Raw genomic sequence first — 20,822 nt, forward strand, 5'->3', positions numbered from 1 at the left:
ATAAAGAGCTTTCTATAACACTGCATTATGCTGCATTAGCAAGAAACCCTGGTTCAAACAAATCCCCAAACAAGTTGTAGGTCCTCAGGCATTGCCTTTCATTTCAGTGACAGACTGCCTGCCAAGAGATAACTGTCAATCTATGATCCAGGGGACTAAAACCTAAGAACCAAAAATCTATGGATGACCTTTGAAGCCTGGATGGAAAGGTAAAAAAAGAGGCAATTTTCAATAATATAAAGTGCATGACATTGTGCAGTTAATAAGCAAATGCACCACCCTTGAACCCTTTCTTCTAAAGCTCCATGACAAGTAAACATGGTTTGTATTTACGGCTAATTGACTAGTGTACACAAAAGTTGTAGTCACAATTGTGTCCTAAGCTCTTCAAAAAAGTAAATAACACTATATATAGATAGATAGATAGATAGATAGATAGATAGATAGATAGATAGATAGATAGATATAAAACCTTTGGATGAAAAGTAAAGCGCAACATGACTGAAACTATTTCAAATTTGCAATTTCAGATTTTAATTATTACCTTATTACAGTGGGATAAATAGTGTAAACAGTCATTTTATAATGAAAGAGCAATTAATACAACAATGAATTTAGTTCCGAATATGTAACCCCCGAGATGTCTTTAACTCAGTGAAGCACTCATAGAAAAATAATGCACGAATGAAAAGCACTTTGTAGTTTGTATATTAATGGTCAGGCATTTTAAGGACAATCACTGGTATAAAATGTTTAGTAGCACAAATGATTAAAAACAAAGCAAAAAAAACATTTTGGCTGAAGACGAACCTGAAAATGATCAAATTGCTGATACACAATAGACTTCAACAGAAACTCTTTTATATGGTTACTCAACAAATTGTTTATATTTGTATACTGTAATCAAGGACTACTATCAACACAATAATTGAATATAATGTGAAAAATATCTAATGTAAAAAAAATATATAGTATAACTAAGTTCACCAAGGGTTGCAAATAATTTTATACAATCTTTTGTTCAAGCTTCCTTGAAAAATCTCCCCGCTGGAACACAGCAAGCTCTTACTTTTAATATGCCGCCAAAAGAAACAAACGATTGACCTATAACAGGCAAAAAACTACAAAGAAATGCACTCAATGAGTTGAGTGTTAAGTCTTAAGTTTATGTTCTGCACTCTCATTCCAGAAAGTCACTTTATTTCAAAGTAATAACAATGAAACTCAGTCTGCAGGTTGAACTAAACCTAGATACATAAATATTCACAATGACTTCACCAAACTTGTTGTCGCGGCCACAAATATTATGTCCACACTTGAATGATGGATTTAATGTTTCACTTCTTTCCCTACAGAGATTAGAACATTTGATTGGCATTAAAGGAACTGCAATAGACGGGTTTGAATCCTATTTATCAGATTGATTCCAGTTCGTACACTTAAATGATGAATCATACATATAAATGATGAATCCTTCATGCATACCAAAGTAAACCATGGAGTTGCACAAAGGTCCACCATGATTACTGGTGGTGAGGTTTCACTTCATTCCAAGATGCATGAGTTTCCTGTATGGTCCTGGTCCACCCCACAAGCCCCTGATGCAAAACAAATACAGAACATCAATGAAATGTGATATGATTCATTACAACTTTACAACATGCTGTTAATTCACTTTGTACATACCGCAGAAGCCCATGCCAATAAAGGTGAGGCATCACATCAGCTTTCATATGGTACATAATTCTTCTTTCCTTCGCTTGGTTGATAGGAAATGTTTCCAGCGGTTGTCCATTGTAGTCAAACTCAGCAAGAATCACTGTGTTGTAGCTTGTAACCAAGGGACACGAGGTGTAGCCATCATACTGTCAACAAGGAGGTTACGGATTATTTATTTGCACAATTTTCAAAAAGATGAATCACGATTGATGTTTATGGGTCACTTACTATTTTATCTGGCTTCTCATTTTTCAGTACTTTGCTGATGGTGCGGTTCAAGATGGCAGTCTGTGCAGCTGAGAATGAGAAAAGAAAATTTTACAATAAATGAAAGTTCTTTTATGTGACCCAAATCCATCCTTCGTACTAATTATGTAGAGTGTTACTAAAAACTGTCACATTACACTGTTTTAGCAGATAGTATAAAGAGTTTAGGTATGTTTATTTGTGTATACCAACAAGACATGACACATTATGTGCAATGTTTACAGGCATGCTAGCGGCCCCCAAGGGTCTATAGTTACACAGTAAAAAGGAAAATTGTCAACATCAGGTGCCCCGTTACTAGTAGGGCATACCATTTAAAGTTTGTCATTTAGTAGTGTTAAATAAAATGCTATGGTTTTACCACCCACACGTGCATATTCACTATTCACTTGTCATGCAAAATGTAATGGGGCTGGAGCCCATCACAGCACCCACTGGGTAAGAGGCAGGGAGGGCACACTTTGAACAGGTCACCAGCTTATTAATGTGCCCACAGAAACTTGCATCCAGGTACAATTTAGAGTTTCCAATTCACCCAACAAGCATGTCTATGGACCCTGAGGGAGACCATGCTAACATTTGTACAGAAAGTCCCCAGTAGATTTGAACCTGAGATTTTCTTACTGCGAGGCAACAGTGCAAACCCCTAAACCGCCACGCTACTCTGGCATGCTGTCACCTAATCAAACGTGTATCTTCTGTATTGAAGCCACAATGTTGTCAGACTTGGGGGTGCGTTCGCTTTGATCTAATTCCTGCAAAGTTAGTGTAGAACTTCCCTTGAATTGAGAGGCAAAGTAGATTTAGTGTACAGTATTTTTATATTTTAAATTGGGAGAAGTCTGTTGTGGAAACATTCGAATGAAATAGCGGTTTGATTTTTACAGGTGCTAACATTCAGCCACTAGAGGTCTCACTCTCCTTCCCCATTCAATTGCATTAACTTCCAGTACAACGCTGTATGTTGGAGTGTGCATCTTTACCTATAGCGCCTCTATGTTGTGCACTGGGGTTTGACAGGATTGTTGCTTGAGGAAATTTTAAACTCACACACACCAAATATTGTTAAATGATTCATTTACAATTATGATTTTATTTTATTTTTTTTTGAAAAAGCAATACTTTTATTTAGCACCTTTCTAAAAGTTTTGGATGTCTTATTTGTTTAAAATGATCCTCTCGCATAAAAATGTTATCAATATAACCTTTATGTTAAAAGATGTATATAATACATTTCATCAATTTGAAGCTCACAGAAGAAGGGCAGCAAGAGAAGACAATGCACCCTTTAAGTATTATACAATTACAATTTGTACTTGCTGGTGGCTAGATTAAATACATTCAAAAAATATATATTTTAAAATTCATGAAGATTTATCGTGAATGTCTTTGTTGTATGTTACAGCTATCATTCAATAAATCTTGAGATATTTCACACTAAAAAGTGTGAGGCGGTTGTTGCTCAGTATTAAATGGTGTGTTGCACCATTTTGAACCCATGAAATACATACTTTAATGCATTTGGAAAGAAATGTCAAACGTATTAATGTTCTTTATCACAGAACAACATTTAGTTTACAGCTCAAATAATACCTTCAAGTGTGTATTACCTCTCATAGCAAATATTTACTGCTTTTCGATTGCAGTTTGGCAGAAAGTGATAAGTACTAATTGATTTACAACTTCATATCATCATCATCAATGATGCAAGTGTGCCAGAAACTTCCCATCATTTAACAGTCAACAAATAGGAAGTGAAACAAACACAGGAAATTAAAATTAGCTTGGCACAGAGAGTTAAACCTTTTCTCCATGCGTGTTACTGTTGCATGCAAAACGTTTCTTTGGTAAATCAAATGTGCAATCAGGGTTTGGGCCAGATTACTTTGAAATATACTCAGTTATTGATCAAAAATAAAATAAGATTGTTTTGTAACTAGTAACATAATCTATTGGATAACGAAATACATGTAATCTAATCTGAATACATTTGGATTTCTGCCAAATCAAACATAATACAAATATTGAACCTTAAGTTATTATTTACTTTTTAAAATTGACGCAGCCACAAACTTTGAGTTCCACAAATATAGATTTTGTTCCCCTCTCTTAAACATCTCAATACAAATAATGAATTTAGCATATTCAGCAAAAAAAAAACCAACCTTACAAATGGTATGATGTGTGTATTCAACAACATGTGGGATGCGGTTTCTGGAATATGATTGCATGATCCCAATGATGTAATCTATTATTTCCAAAACTCGTGTGCAATACACTGACCGAGTATAGTAAATAAATGTCAGTGTATGAACATTGTGCAACAATAGGATTCCAGAGTTGCATTAGTGCAATGTTGAAACCGAAGACACGGAAATGACTTACCGACAGCTGCACCCGTTTTAGCGGTGGGCAAGTTGGTACAGTCGCCAATCCCAAACACATTTGGATATCTTTTATGTTGGAGGTTGTCTTTGTCAATATCCAACCAGCCAGCATCATCTGCCAGTGGACTGCCTTTAATCACTAAATTGGGTCCCATTGGTGGTGTGACATGAAGCATTTCATACTAACAAAGAAAAACAATAAAGTTTCAGTTATTCACAGGAGTCTCTTTTTCTTATTTGGCAAATAATTTCGGAACAAATTGTAAAATAATAAACAGAGGATTAGGTGGTTCCTTGGAAACCAGTGTGTCCAGTGATCACAGCAGTCATTCCTATATTTACAAGCTACATATTTACCTCAAACACTTTCGTCTCGCCTGGTTTGTCCAGGTTTTCGAACACAGCTTCCTGCTTATCTGCCCGCACTTCAATCAGGTTTTGCCTCAGGTTTATTTGTAGGTCACGTTGTTTCACAATTTCCCACAATGAGTCTGCATATTTCTTGATCCCAAAGAGCACAGGCAGTGATGTATTGTATATGACTTTGGCTTTTGCCCTTTTTCCTGTCTTTGGTAGAAACATAGAAACATATTCGTTTACTTTGGAGAACCACACTTGAGTTTCAAAATGTACTAAATTATCATTATGTTCTGAAATGTAAATACTTTTCTGAGATAGGCATCCGATAGGTACATAATCTTCTGTGGAGCTCCAGCGCATTTCACTGGAGAATTTGGGAACGTAAACACAGCGTTGCCTTCTTTGAAGTCCTTCAGTGCTTTCCACGTTTTTGCCACAGTTTGGACCGAGTAGTTTGACCCAATCTTTGGATGTTCAAATCCTTCAGGCAGTCCTTTGATCTATTTTCAAGAAAATGTCATTCTTTAGGAAGAGATCAAATTGACCTTTATTGAACCAGAGGGAAAATATTGTGCCAGAGATACAAGTAAAAAAAATATACACATAAAAAAGTATGTAATAGATTATTCTGTATGTAAGAGGTTATTTTAACACCTGTACAAAAAGAATAGTAAGTATAAGACACATTTCGTAAAATAGATAAACTACAATAGTAAAGTAATGCATTAGAATAATATATATATATATATATATATATATATATATATATATATATATATATATATAAAAATGTTAAAAAAAATATTTTACACATTATCAATTTAAACTAATACTGTGCGAGATATTGAAATTAATAATGCACATGATATGTGAACAAGCAAAGCATTACCTCACCTTCTCAAAATGGAGTTGTAAACCAAGAGCCACAATCAAATACTCATAGGAGATCTGCAATACGAGAGAAAGTATGAGTAAGGCGAGATACACATAGATCATAATCATTTGAATATAATCTACTTCATGTACTGCCACTCAATGTCGAGCCAGTAGATGATTAAATATGCACACTGGCAGACAACAGTTTCATAAAGCAAACGTACTTCATTCCCATCGTCTGTGCGGACGGTATTTGTGTCTGGGTTTATTTCCTCAACTTTGGATTTCACCCACTTCACTCCAGAAGGCATAACACTCGCAGTAGAGCGACCTGATGAGGTTAGAGTCTTTGCACCAGCACCAACCAGGGTCCAAATCGGCTGATAGTAGTGCATCTTCAGAAAGAGAGAAGTTGGTAAGAAACTAGTATGACATAATGGGCAAATACTCTTGCCGGATGAACGAAAGCCATCACATTTCATAACCTGTGGTTTGAGTCGTCTTTTAGTGATAAAACAAAGAGAGGGAATGCAATTCATAATCATAATTCACCGGATACTTGCCTCACTGGGCTCTACGACAGCCACATTCTCAGCACCAAACATCCTCTTCATTCTTGCACTCATTGAAATGCCCCCACTTCCTCCTCCAACAACAAGCATTTTATAGTGCTGTTTGGCAAAGTCACGGCAGGACGTGTGGAAATGAGATACGGCAATGCCAGATGGGTGGCACTGCCTCAGACGACACAGTGCAGCCATTCTGTGTGAGAAATAACAACAAGTCATTTTGGTTGTCAAGAAACACAGTTGTGCTGTCTAGGACCCAATGTTCAAATACATCAAAAACCTGCTTTTCACATTTTGGCTGCTCGCCAAGTGTATACTGTAAATAACCCGAGTGAGCTTAAGTTGGAATTAGATTTCCGACACGGATCTAAAACAAGATCATGAATTTGACAGTAGCCTCGCCACCCACAGCTATTGTAAAAGGATCACTCCATTATCCAAACCTATTTTAGGGGCGCTCGAGCCCAGCTGTCAATGGGCGAAGGCAGGGTACACTGGATAAGTCGCCAGTTCATCGCAGGACAGACATAGAGACAGACAACCAAATACCCTCACATTCACACCTGCGGATCATATAGAGTCCAATTAATCTAAACTGCATGGTTTAGGACTTAGGAGGAAGCTGGAGGACCCGGAGGTAACCCACGCTGACATGGGGGGAACATGCTAACTTCACACAGAGGGACCTGCCAGGCCGGGGTCCGAACCCTCGCCCCTCTTGCTGTGGGGCGACAGTGCTAGCTACTACAGCAGCCATTGTAAACTGAACATTCCGGATCATTCACGTGACAAAACACACATAAACCAGAATATCTTCTTTTAGGTAACCTGACATGTTGTCGAATACAAGTTTGCTTAATATGGGCAAAGCTGCCCGTTGGTGCTGCTGCGTCACAGAGCACCGAAAGAGACATTACCTGTATGACATTTACTTTGACCAGCACTGCTGCTCTTCGCCTGTCTGACCGGTAATTTAAAAAAAAGTCCGACCTTCCTCGACTCTGTAAAGACGGCTGAAGACGTTGGCAAGCTGCGTGAAGAGACTTGAACTATACCCCCCTCAGAGGTACGGCCGACAATGCTATGTAAGTCCAGAGTGGTGGTCCCGCCTCCTCCGTCATTCGACCAATCAAAAGTCTGGGCAGTCTTCTCTGTTCAACGGTGCAGCGCTCACACGAGCAGCGTCGGATACGGGCGCCTGAAAAAGTTGACGCCCACCACTTTGACGAGCAGGGTGACGGGTGAGACCCGCAGCAAATTAAATTTAAAGTTGTTCTCAAACTTTTTTCAGCGCTCCACAGACGCGGCAAAGCGTTAAGCAATCATGTTTGTTTCACCTTGTTGCGTTATATTTTATCATGTACTATTATATGCAGCCCGTGCTATTTAACTGCCACAGTTTCTAGACACATGCTGTAGTGCAGAGTAATGGTCGAATTGTGCAATACAGACTAGATAGTCATGGCCTTTGGAACAATTAAATTGGCTTGTCGTGAGAACATCAGCCTCACCCTCTGTATATTAAACAGTAAAATTAAATTATTTTTTTCACAGACAATGCACGAGTTATAATCTAAATTGGTGCTTAAAGTAGAGGCGTTACAGTAGAGCACACTCTTCAACCCCCTGAATAAAATATTTCAGTTAGCCATAGTTACACATTTAGAATTGTATTTTATTTTGCATGGTATGCATAGCTTGTACTTTCAGTCTTTTTGTTATTTTGAAAGGTGAACACTGTGTTCATAAAGTTTAATGGCAGCTGAAAGATATCTGGATCTGTGGCCATCATGAGAAAAATCTTGCTAACATTGTTATCTAGTTTACCAAAGATGACTGGCCCGCTGTGAAAATGAGAATAAGAGAGGAGCCCAATGGCAAATTAGTTTACAGCTTTTGGATATAAATATAAGTGGAGTCTCCTTCTTTTTGCCTGTTTTATTGTGGGACCACACTGATATGGTGTGGCTAAACGGCACATCAACTGAACTACTCTGTCTCCCTAAGATAATATTTTTAAGAAAATAGATCAATTGATACAGAGATATGAATATAAAGAAATAACAAAACAAATCCTATTCGACCACTCATTTAGATAATAATTCCCAAACACACAGATCACTGTTGGAGGTCCATTTAATAGCATTCAAGGGTTTTAACCATAAATGACCTCTGCCTTTATTATTTCCCACAATATACTTCACTAATCTTTGTCCTTGTTTTCCATTTTGAATATGAAATTGAGGGAAGAAGTTATCATTTCGAGAGTTTTCATTCTTTAAATATGTGTCATTCAAAATGGAAATTAAACTTTCAGGTCCCTAAAATACTCACATTTAATTGAGGATTATAACGAGATGTTTTCAATTACCTGCACCGAATTTGATTATTTAGTCATTACAGGTGAATTCAATGTAGATGATCTTCAAGACAAAAGTAAGCATTGACCCCACAGAATTAGAGAGAGGGAGATAGAAAGAGAGAGAAAGAGAGAGAGACAGAGAGAGAGACAGAGAGAGAGAGAGAGAGAGAGAGAGAGAGAGAGAGAGAGAGAGAGAGAGAGAGAGAGAGAGAGAGGGAGATGCCTATTGCAACCAGCACACACACACACGTGCACACACACACTCACCGCATGTCCGTTTCCAGCCTCTGCTCCATGTCGTCGCTCTCGTTGTGTGATCATCAGTTGGCAGATTTCTTTCGGAATATCGTGATTGCTTATTGTTGCCGGCTCACAGCCATTTTCACAGCCTGCTGTCTTCTTGTTATTTTTCTCTCCAGGCATTGTCGTCTCGAGAACATCTATGTTTGTTATTTATTTTTTCAAAAGGAGGATAACAGCGTTTAAAGCAAACAATTGTAAGGAATGTGGTGCTTTATTAAATAAATGACAGGATACATGGAGACAAAACAAGACTGCGCCTGTGACAAACTAATGCAAGGTGAGAAACCACCATTTATTCCTGCTAAACATGTGCTGTATTTCTTTTGAAAATGAAGTATACTTGGTAAGGTTAGACTCCCAGGAAGCTTTGTGTTGACCACCTGGGATTGTTTGCCAAGGAGACACAGTTCACTGGGGAGTCACCTGCACCTGCTGCTGCCTACGCCAATACTTTCATTAAAGTTGCTTCACTGAACTAAAAGGAAACAAGACACACGTAGATTGTTGTGTTGCCTCATGTACCACCAAAGTATAGCTTATCACACACACACACAGACACACACACACACACACACACACACACACACACACACGCTAGGACTCAATCCTCCACATTTACTTCCTGCAATATACTTTCTGTCACGCTGCTCTTTTTCATGTCAATGTTATTAGTGGTTTCTTCCAATGGTGTAAAAATGTCCACATTAAAAAAATAAATACATTATGAGCTGAAATGTACATTTGGATTAATAAACCTAAAATAAAGCATCAGATGTCATTGACTGAATTCAGAATGTTTTGCACGTACATTTTATATCTGTAAATTAATTAGTGAAAACATTTAAGTAAAGTGAATAGTAAAGTACACTGTACTAAATACATTAATGCAGAAGTACTGAGATCCTAGAAATACCAGTGTAAAAATAGTTTGTCACAAGTGAAAGTCCTGCATTAATTTGCTGCATTTTATTATGTATCTTTATCTCTTGCAAGAAAAGCGCTCTCGGGAAGTCCCTGGGGAAGATGGCATTCTGGAGGAGAAATGCTCACATTGGTAAGACGTTTAAATCTAAAATGCTGTAGCGGACAACAGAAACGACTAGTTTGGTAACAGTTTGCAGGGTTGAAGTGTGGACACTTTAGAAAAAAATAAACGATTTAAAATACAGAATCATCTTTTGTTTGTCTCTCCAGCAGGCTTACAGTAACTCCTCGTCCCGTCTTGGTGCACTGCACTGGTTTAGAAAGATACCATTCAACGGGTGTACAGTGTATTTCCTTTAAAAGAACAAAGGGGGAATTTAAAACTTAACTGTTGTGTTTCCATCTTTTTGGAAAGAAACATTACAGTAACGGATCATTTAAAAGCTTCCTGTATCAATGGTAGACTCACGGGAATTATGGTCGGAACTATTTCCTAAAGCTCAAATTAATCATTTATTAGTAAGCTGCTCGAACTTTTAATCTTACTCAAGAAAAGATTTTTTTAATAGAAAACAATAATGCATTTACACATCTTCTAATTAGATGTTTAAGCAGACCAACGGCTTTCTTAATAATTTATTGTCATAGTAGCTGATAGCAGGATTAGGCCAGTGTGTTGTGTGAGAAGGTCTATCCTGTTGCAGCTCTGTTCGTGTGTGTTATGCATAATTCATTAATGATTTAACCTTGTCTGGAAACAACAGATCTAGTAGTGCGCTGCGAGATCTGTTGTTTTCAAAGGTGTCGATAATGAGCCATAAGGCCTCACTTCGAAAAGGGATCCATGACAGGAATGCCAAAGGTCGTACTTACAGAAGAGTTATTTGGCTAAAAGACTGGAAAAGTGGAGATTCCCTGTGTTTCGCTTTCATTGAGTTTGATAAGCAAGAAGATTAAGTGCAAATTAAGGGCAAATTAAGTGCTCACGCTCCAGACACTGACAGCTGCATCTGTTCAAACCCATGAAATTGACCAATTTTTTATTTTCTTTTGAGGTAAAATCCACCATATTTAGGTGTGATGGATTCATGGCACAAACAAAGTCTATACGCCTTCATAATCATGCCATAATATAAGATATGATAAGGTGAATGATGCTGTGTGAAAGAGAAAGGTAACTGACAATAACTGATAATAACTGATAAAAAGGTAATTGAAGGTATTCTTTTGCATGTACTTTAATGATCTTGTCTCTCGATAATGACTGTGTGTTCTCTGTGTAGAGAAGGAACGTCACGTGAAAGCCAACATGCGGGACGACAATGACAAGTTCTCTTATGCTGTAAGTAGACCTAATTACACCAGGTTTGCTGTACACACAAGTGAAAGCTGGGATTATTCCATTTGTGCGATTTCTGAATATAACGGTTCTACAGGACAATCACATCAAAACCTCAAAGTACAACATCTTCACCTTCCTGCCCATGAACTTGTTTGAGCAGTTCCAGAGGGTGGCCAACGCTTACTTCTTAGTGCTGTTGATACTGCAGGTAGAAGACTGCGTGTTTTTTAAAATATATTTATGTTCATGAATGTTGTTTTTTGTAAAGCGGGATGTGTGAAACGAAGTGAGCTAACCTGCTTTTCTTTTATTTAGTTAATTCCAGAAATTTCCTCTCTGTCGTGGTTCACAACCATCGTGCCCTTGGTGTTGGTGCTGGTCATCACAGCTGTAAAGGACGCCACAGATGATTATGTCAGCGCAACTATTCATCTTTTACACCTTTTTGAATGCTTCTCTTTTTACTCACCCGGTGCAATTATTACCTCTTTTTTTAAATTCCAGTTCAGACATAAGAGCGACCGGCAAGTCAACAATCGCCAGTCTCAGGTTCTCATCAAGGGAAGGTACTTTATCCTCTGTTTTTCTCATTTAGATGCCTTGTCTAACCGCTTGAAAGCCAAATCACATCCAGAAATAATGCAAAAACTTTGCGTTCAAGGACATTTAAGTGGTTAAATGATGAGTTTTGTTTTTTTGCTTTTCAAAGTTTGCAGAGTGAGAAATGGATGAATGTTCGAGTGGGGGATATCATCAAACTAGAGAATAATCAGTTTGTTGCTGTGAGTAAAAGGACTTTGAAAATTGAAGGATTTTGTGCTTTTGATTATTTTTGTTGCCGCTCATATTAGAAGATGTTCGATTATGTCTCTCATGTTCACCTGTAGTAGGATTGAGGTCAACAATGAAAGTTTTTTTTCTGAGGGATTCAGAATGGCTCACTGTTTCATGTTGGTTTTACACACAGGCTGACATCCTCCTCCTCTGTAGTAGTGAGCCCTATGGACTGTGCTATATTGAGACTGCAGAGCTGGATGGGTAAGTAAAACTAAAGAAATCTAAAAATTGCAAATACATGCGTGAGGAACGAAACTGTGAGATTCTTGTAGTTGATTGTTTTTGCAGAAATTAAACAGTAAACTGGTTCACTGCTACATTTCTACAGATGACACATTCATTTGTTCCATTTCTCACCAAACAGAGAGACAAATCTGAAAGTGCGTCAGGCTTTGACCGTCACCTCAGATTTGGGAGATATTACCAAACTGATGGACTTTGATGGTGAGTTGACACTTGACGTTTTGTTTATTTTTACAGTGGTGTAGATGAATCACTTGAGGATGTTGTGGTATCACAAGAATGGACCTAAATGCAGCACGTGGACACAGAGGTTCGGGAAGTTTGAACAGGATTTATCGTAAGAACCGGCCGGGCGAAGATGAGGGATGGGCAGGCTGAGAACAAGTTGGCAGGCTGAGAACAAGTTGGCAGGCCGACAGGAATCCTTGAGTGCAGGAATTCAAAACAATTCGTTCAGAAACATAATCTGGAGAGGAGTGGTTGACAAGCCGGGGCAGATACACTGCTATTAACCCTTTGCACACATGCTTCTCGTCGGCCTGCAGAGAAGCATGTGTGCAAAGGGTTAATTAGCTGATTACAAGCACTATACAAAATAAATAACATTCAGTTTTACAATCAACACTTGAAATGAGGAAGGCAGTTACACATGGTACGTACAAAATATGAAAGGCAGCACAAAATACCCTTTTCTGAAAAACCTGAAAAAAATACCTGGGCCATTAGGTCGGTGACGATATGGTCCATGCAGTATGCATTCAATTAGGACGTGCTTCTTCATCATAACATTGCACCTTGAACTTTGACCCTCACGCTCAACCATGGCAGTGGCCACTTCTTTTATATAGAGTTGTGACTTTGTCAAAAGAATGAAAAGTCTACTGTATGAATATTCTCCTGCAATTGTTGCATTTGCTTGGTTCGTCAGGAGAAGTCATTTGTGAGCCACCAAACAACAAACTGGATAAATTCATAGGAACTTTATTCTGGAGAGACAGCAAACACCCGCTGGATAATGAGAAAATGCTGCTGCGAGGTTGTGTACTAAGAAACACTGAGTGGTGTTTTGGGATGGTCATCTTTGCTGGTATGATTTTTTTTAAATTACTTTGCAATCTTTCAATCTCCAGAGGTTTTAACCAGTAGCCACAAACCACCTTATTGTGAATGTTCTGTCAACGCTGATAGGTGCTTCATCCCTCCAACAGGTTTGCAAACCAAACTCATGCAGAACTGTGGAAAGACGACCTTTAAAAGAACAAGTATAGACAAACTAATGAACACTTTGGTTTTGTGGGTAAGTTATTTGAGACTTTCACATGGAAGCTATAAATAAACCAATTCATTTTGTAAGATCATAAAAAGATTTTTATATTTCAGATATTTACCTTCCTCTTTGGTATGGGGGCTATTTTGGGCATTGGAAACACTGTTTGGGAGAGCTGGATAGGCAGCAACTTCCAGGTGTTTTTGCCGTGGGAGGAGTTTAAGAGCAGCGCTGTTTTCTCTGGCTTCCTCACTTTCTGGTCTTACGTCATCATCCTTAACACTGTTGTGCCCATCTCACTGTATGTCAGGTAAGGACAATGTTTATTTAAATAATCCTGCATTTCTTTTCTAAAAAATACCACACGTTTTTAGCAAGAAAACAAACCGTCTGGTTAAATGTCCTTCAGTGTGGAGGTTCTGCGGCTCGGCCACAGTTACTTCATTAACTGGGACCAGAGGATGTACCACAGTCAGACGGACACTACGGCAGAAGCTCGTACCACCACCCTAAACGAGGAGCTCGGTCAGGTGGAGTTCATCTTCTCCGACAAGACGGGCACCCTGACCCAGAACATCATGGCCTTCAGGAAGTGCTCCATTAATGGCCACACGTACGGTATGGAGCTTTTCTGAAACTCCTTATTGTCATTTAACCTTAACTCTCAAAGGGCTACTAATATATTACTGCTCTAAAATCAGTCTTTACTCCAATTTGATTAGCTTTAGCTTTACTTTTAGAAATAATAAAATATTAATGAATAATTATACTAAAAAATTAAATGGTTGGAATAAGAAAAATGTCAAATAACACTTCCATAATATCACTTGAAGATCACAATGACTGGTTCATATCTAGGAATTTTCCTTTTTATTTTTATGTTTAACTCAAACAAAACAATTATGTGTGTGTTTTATAAGTGGGAGGGAACAATAGTTTGACGATTCACTGATCATCAAAACTCCATAAATGTCATAGTCATAACTCTGACAATGTTTTTGAAAATGATCAAAGTTAATTAATTTGATTTCAGGGCAAAACCTTTAGTGATCAGCGGTTTACTATTAAAAACGGTTTTGACCCATTTTGTTCAAGTATCTAATAATCACATGTCACAGTGGCATATGTCTGATAATTAAGTCAGTCCGTTTTTTTTTCCTTAGGTGACATCTATGATGAATTTGAGCGGAAGGTGGAAATAACAGAAGTAAGTACGGCTTAAGAGGCACACATTTGTAACTGTTTACCAACACGCCTAACACAATAATAACTTTGTTGGTGGTCCTTGTCCATGTTCAAGATAACAGCCTGTGTGGACTTTTCCTTCAACGCTCTCTGTGACCGAGGGTTTAAGTTTTACGACGGCAGCCTGGTTGAAGCCATTAAACTGGAGGATCCTGCAGCGCACGAGTTCTTCAGACTGCTGGCTTTGTGAGAAGAGCGAAGGTGAGCTGTGGACGTGCTCCAGAAGTAGCAGTAATAACAGAAATAGTTGATTAAGTAGTGGAGGTTCTGACTGACGTTTCTGTTGACGTGAAGGACATTTGGTGTACCAGGCTCAGTCACCTGACGAGGGAGCTCTGGTTACCGCTGCTCGAAACTTTGGGTTTGTCTTTCGGGCTCGAACCCCCGAGACCATCACACTGTGTGAGATGGGACGAGCCGTCACCTATCAGCTGCTGGCCATACTGGACTTCAACAACGTGCGCAAGAGAATGAGTGTCATTGGTTAGGGCTTCACTTACAACAGCAATGCTCCATTTAGCCCACAAATAGTCATCATGACATTCTGTGCATATTCATCTTTTAGAAAACAAGGCCATTGACTTACTATTCAAGAGTTTTTAACAATACCTGAGACAAGTAGTAATACATCTTTATTTTCTATGACCAGCATGAAGTCAAGCTTTATGTTCACGCTTGGGTTTACATTCGACAATCAATGTATACTTGCTGGGTGTATGCACGTAGGACTTGATCTGAAGAGTGATGTTGAGTTCTGTTGCTGTTTTTTATAGTGAGAAACCCGCAGGGCCAAATTAAACTATACTCCAAAGGAGCGGACACTATTATCTTTGACCTTCTGGATCCATCCAGTGAAAACCTCATGTACACTACCTCAGAACATCTCTGTGTAAGTGCTGTTTGGTTCAATAACATCAATAAGTGAATACTTTTTTAATCAAAATGCATTATGCATTTGTAGCATTTTATTGAAATTATTGTTAAAAAACAATAAACCAGCCAGAGTACTAAAAACATGTGTGCTTGCATAATACTGATGACTTCTGCAGCTGTTGGAGCAAGTCATGTTGTGTCAAGACTTCTGAAAAAGATTGATGGAGATTAAATGTTAAATATATCTAAGTATTGAATTCCATGTATTTTGTCACAGCAATAAATACTAATAAAAACAAACATATTTCTACAATATGTCTGTTTGTCTCACAAACCATAAATGTAGTAAATGGTTCAATCAACTATGACAGCACAGACAGCGCCTGTACAACTGTCTGGTTTTCGGTCATTTCCTGTGCAGGAGTTTGCTGGAGAAGGGCTTCGCACATTAGCTCTGGCCTATAAAGATCTGGACGAAGATTACTTCAAAGTTTGGATGAAGAAGCTTGTGTCCGTCAGCACTGTAATTGAGAACCGAGAGGATCAGCTGGCTGTCCTCTACGAGGAGATCGAGCAGGGCTTGAAGGTAATGTTCACATCCTTTTGTTTACATCCTTTTAAGCGATCAAATTCATTAAGCCTCTGCAGACTGACTGCTGTCCTGGTTGAAGCTTCTAGGAGCCACAGCAATCGAGGACAAACTTCAGGAAGGAGTCCCAGAAACCATCGCCTGTCTAAATCTAGCAGACATCAAGATCTGGGTCCTCACAGGAGACAAGCTAGGTAGCATAATCCACCTGAATTACCTTTTTGGGCAGAAAAGCTGATACTGTAAAAAACTACATGCGAAACATTTCAGAGACGGCGATGAACATCGGCTACTCCTGCAACATGCTGCGAGACGACATGAATGAGGTGTTTGTCATTTCTGGACACACACTGCAGGAGGTGCAGCAGCAGCTCAGGTGAGTTTATGAGTGGAAAAATCATGAAAATACCTCGCTGACACATAGTGTTTCATCCAGTTGACTAAAATAATTCTGTTAGTCCGTACAGGCTCGATAAAGCTTTCACAAACATACTGAAAATGTATGTTTACTGGCTTTCATTTCTCCTCAGGAGGGCTAAAGAGCACATTCTCGGTCGGAGTCGAGTGAGCAGTGCAGGAGAAGTGGAGAAGGCCGAGGACTCAGTGTTTGAAGAAACCATTATTGCAGAGTACGCCTTAGTCATCAATGGACACAGTTTGGTGAGATACTCAAATGCATTATTTAGGTGTTTCTGTAGTTTGAATTGTATGTGTTTTTAGTTAAATACTGATGCTTGTTTTAATTTGAATACTGATGCCTGCAGGTTTGTTACTAAACGGTGGTGCGCGTCTGTACCTGCTGCTGACTGTGCTGAATCCCTAATGAGCCGCTGTGCTCCTGAGGGCCCTCGGCTCTATTACGGCTTTTCATGAACCGCTATTTCCACACAGCCGAGCTGCTCCCTCGCTGTGCAGCTACAGCTCGGTGGGAATGTTACACTGAGCTGTTGCCCGGTGTTTTCTCTGCAGGGGGGGGTCGCCGTTATGGGATGGTAATGACAGGTTTAATAGCCGTGGCATATGTTTTGTTCCAACAAGGCTCACGCTCTGGAGCCACAGCTCGAGCACGTCTTGCTGGACTTGGCCTGTTTGTGCAAAACAGTCATCTGCTGCCGGGTTACTCCGATGCAGAAAGCCCAGGTGGTGGAGCTGGTGAAGAGGCACAAAAGGGCCGTCACTCTGGCCATTGGAGATGGAGCCAATGATGTCAGCATGATCAAGAGTAAGTCTCACCCATTGTCCCCAAAACCAAATGATCATATTTAGCTGGATTCAGTTTTCTCGTGTCAGTCCATGTCTCTGTTAATCAATTTTAAACTGACATTTGGATCACAGATTGCACTTTGAATACACTTCATTTAATATTTTACTTTTAAACGGCGGTGATCCAATCTGTGTTTCTTCCTCAGCTGCTCACATCGGCGTCGGCATCAGCGGTCAGGAGGGGATGCAGGCGGCTCTGGCATCAGATTACTCCTTTGCGCAGTTTCGGTACCTGCGGCGGCTCCTGTTGGTGCACGGCCGCTGGTCCTACTACCGCATGTGTAATTTCCTGTGCTATTTCTTCTACAAGAACTTTGGCTTCACGCTGGTGCACTTCTGGTACGGCTTCTTCTGTGGTTTCTCAGCTCAGGTAAGGATGCTTTTGCACATTAAATTAATGAAGTACAAGTTATTTTTGCATCTTAAGAGCCTCATCTACTTCAGTGTGCGGCGGGCGAGGTTACTCTGTAATGTGACTGTTGTTTTTGGTTAAAGCCTTGACTAACAGGCAGAAATCCTTTCTTTCACATTTTACTGCCCTCTGTCCACAGACTGTGTATGACCAGTGGTTCATCACCTTCTTCAATATAGTCTATACGTCTTTACCCGTCCTGGCGATGGGACTTTTTGATCAGGTAACATTTTAAATAACTGACTCACTTTATGAAGTCCATATCAAATTACAGATGAATATTTTATTACTGTATACCTCACTAGTCATGACTGGTACCTAAACACCTACAGTGGGTACTACACTTTATATAATTTAGAGTGACTAGGAGCCCTTATCATCCCATATCAATATCAATATATGATAGTGTTCATCTATTATTTCTCTTTGCCAATCAAGCCCTCAAATCTTCACCTCTAACCCCTATACATGTTGTTTTCTCTACAGGACGTCAATGACCAGAACAGCCTTCGCTACCCGAGTCTTTACAAACCCGGGCAGCAAAACCTCCTCTTCAACAAACGGCAGTTTTTCCTGTGCACGCTGCGGGGGATGGGCACCTCATTCCTGCTCTTCTTCATCCCATACGGAGCCTTCTCTGTCATGGCGAAAGAGGACGGTTCCCACTTTTCCGACCAACAAGCGTTTGCTGTTACCATAGCAACGTCCCTGGTCATTGTCGTAAGTGTCCAGGTAAAGAGTAAAAACAGACAGAGGCAATTCTGTTGATTAGAAAACATATACACCGTTTATGATGCAGGTGTCTGTTCTTAGATTGCACTCGACACACACTACTGGACAGCTGTCAATCACTTCTTCATATGGGGGAGCCTTGTCGCGTACTTTGCCATATTTTTTGCAACGCAAAGTGATGGCATATTTGGCATCTTTCCAAGTAATTTCCCATTCATAGGTAAGTTTACTTCAGTTTGATACATGTGATAAAATCTTACTGATGCATGGAAATCAAGTTAAATATGTGTGTCCTCAGGCACGGCAAGAAGCTGTCTATCAGTGACGAGTGTGTGGCTGGTCATTCTGCTCACCACTGTGGTGTGCGCTGTGCCCGGCTTAGCCGTCAGCTTCCTGAGAGCAGAACTCTTCCCAACTCTCACAGATAAGGTACAATAACTTTCATGCATCTACAGCGTTTAGTGCGAGTATTAAACACCTCGTTAACGTTTCTCCTGTGGCTTTATTTGAGTGATGGAAAGAGAAATACACTTTGTAGTATTTCCATGTATTTTTTCACTCCACTACATTTTATTGACAGCTAAAATTACCAATTACTTTGAGATAGTTTTTTTTTTTTAAAAGATGGTCAGCTTATAGTATACAATTTACCTTTTTAAAAAAAATAAAAGTACACATTGTTGAAGCAGCAGTTACCAACATTTCCCCTCTCCAAAATTACTTCATTAAAATTACTTTTTAATCCCTAAAAGAGGGGAAATTATCCAATATTTCCCATAAAAAGTCCAAAAAAAAGTAAAGGCTCTAAGTAGGTCTTCTCCCACTGCTGTATTTTGACAGGTGCGTTGTCTCCAGCAGTCCAGAAAGAGACTTGGATCTCGGGAGCAGAACCTGAGGAGAGTACGCAGGACCAGCTCCCGCCGCTCTGCGTATGCCTTCTCCCACCAACAGGGCTTCGGAGAGCTCATTACCTCAGGCAAAAACATGAGGCTGAGCACAGTCTCTTCCGTTTGCTCCCCTGGCAAAGCAGCACAGAGCTCCACCTGGATGGAAAATATATTGAAGAGAAAGAACGAAGTCTCTTGTGTCTCTGATGAAGCACCGGAGCACCTGAGAGCCGCCGCAGAGCAAAAACAGACTCAACAGACTGAACTCAACTCTGACTAACGGATGGTGTAAACACTATAGGATATGATATGAATGATCAAAAGACCAAAAACCAGGTATGAATCCAACTGGTGTACCTCAGGTGTTCTTTATTAATGTGATGGACCCTGTTGAATGATGAAAGCCAATCAAAACAGGATTCCCAAAAGAAAAAGATGATTGAGAACAGATAAATGATCACGTTTTAATCTTTATCACTTAAGGGATTTGTTGATGTAAAAACTATTTTTTTATTTATTAATATTTATATTGTATGTTTTAGGACAATGTTATGCAAATGAAATAATTATCTGTCCTCCTGCGTCAACTGATCCAATTTGATCTTTAGGTGGTTGGTGCTATTCAATGTTATTTGAATGGCATTTGCATTTCTGTTTGATTGATATTGGAACATCTCAGTACCATGAGAGGAACCATTAATCAACACAAACACACTACTGTCAACATACATAAGTGACATAAGCAAAAATAAAGGTAGCCCCGAGCACAAGCACAAAAATGTCTTCATAGAATTTTGTTTGTCTGTCTGTGCACTGAAGATCTCCTACTAAAGTGTTAAAATACAAGTGTCTCTGTATATTATGACATGTAGCTTCTGAAAATGATAAGCAAAACGTAATAGATTCAAATGAATTTTAAAGCTCCATATTTTGCTAATATATGTATGTGTTCCTGTGCTGTGCCTTATATGGCTCCCGTTCTATCATCTTTTTTAATTCAATAACCACTGGTTATTTAGCTTGAGAGTATTGTGTTTATTATTTCTGCAAGTTAAAAAAAAAAAGTCTTATTAAAATATATACATGAAACTGGAATGAATATGATGGGGGAAAAATGCTCTTCAAAATAGGTATTTATCCCACGCTGTAGACAATTGAATGATCATTATCAAACAAAAAACATGATTTGGTTCATGGACTGTGTCCCAAAGAGAATGAATGGAAGTAAAAATACTGTGGAGATTAACTTTAAAAACATTGCCTCTTATCTATCAAGTTTTGAGTTGATTGACCAGAAAGACTGAAAGAGAAAACTGTCTCAGTGACGTCTGATGTGATAAAAATCGGTGAACTGATTTAAAGGCA

General features: G+C 39.1%; 2 protein-coding genes across 2 annotated transcripts; one reads left to right on the forward strand and one right to left on the reverse strand.

The window, feature by feature from the left end:
• Nucleotides 1–510: 510 nt before the first annotated feature.
• On the reverse strand, nt 511–7,286 carry sqor (sulfide quinone oxidoreductase). The gene is made up of 10 exons (XM_068602704.1): nt 7,096–7,286; nt 6,173–6,371; nt 5,834–6,004; nt 5,628–5,681; nt 5,039–5,233; nt 4,731–4,940; nt 4,372–4,555; nt 1,948–2,015; nt 1,687–1,865; nt 511–1,598 (listed from the first exon to the last, which is right to left on the reverse strand). Exons 1-10 carry the CDS (start codon nt 7,104–7,106, stop codon nt 1,541–1,543), a joined length of 1,329 nt encoding a protein of 442 aa, XP_068458805.1. The 5' UTR covers nt 7,107–7,286; the 3' UTR covers nt 511–1,540.
• Nucleotides 7,287–11,003: 3,717 nt separating this feature from the next.
• Nucleotides 11,004–19,866, forward strand: atp8b4 (ATPase phospholipid transporting 8B4). The gene is given in 26 exon segments (XM_068602379.1): nt 11,004–11,109; nt 11,204–11,317; nt 11,425–11,523; nt 11,614–11,675; nt 11,819–11,891; nt 12,077–12,147; nt 12,311–12,390; nt 13,118–13,276; nt 13,398–13,486; nt 13,570–13,766; nt 13,866–14,074; nt 14,620–14,663; nt 14,757–14,887; nt 14,943–15,184; nt 15,475–15,590; nt 15,996–16,160; nt 16,246–16,357; nt 16,434–16,539; nt 16,694–16,823; nt 17,202–17,385; nt 17,573–17,796; nt 17,978–18,061; nt 18,325–18,570; nt 18,652–18,790; nt 18,869–18,999; nt 19,411–19,866. Coding segments are annotated over 26 exon segments (3,567 nt in total). The 5' UTR covers nt 11,004–11,076; the 3' UTR covers nt 19,738–19,866.
• The last annotated feature ends 956 nt before the right edge of the window (nt 19,867–20,822 follow it).

The sequence above is a fragment of the Clinocottus analis genome, unplaced genomic scaffold (assembly GCF_023055335.1).
Source record: "Clinocottus analis isolate CAN_PGR_092001 unplaced genomic scaffold, fCliAna1.0.p SCAF_6, whole genome shotgun sequence".
Taxonomy (NCBI): Eukaryota; Metazoa; Chordata; class Actinopteri; order Perciformes; family Cottidae; genus Clinocottus; species Clinocottus analis.

Bases quoted from the DNA above. Each gene is read 5' to 3' on its own strand.
- sqor (XM_068602704.1), bottom strand. The intron at 4,941-5,038 runs GTATTTACATTT...TTTCTACCAAAG, and splicing joins CGGATGCCTATCTCAGAAAA to ACAGGAAAAAGGGCAAAAGC. The intron at 1,866-1,947 runs GTAAGTGACCCA...CCTTGTTGACAG, and splicing joins ATGAGAAGCCAGATAAAATA to TATGATGGCTACACCTCGTG.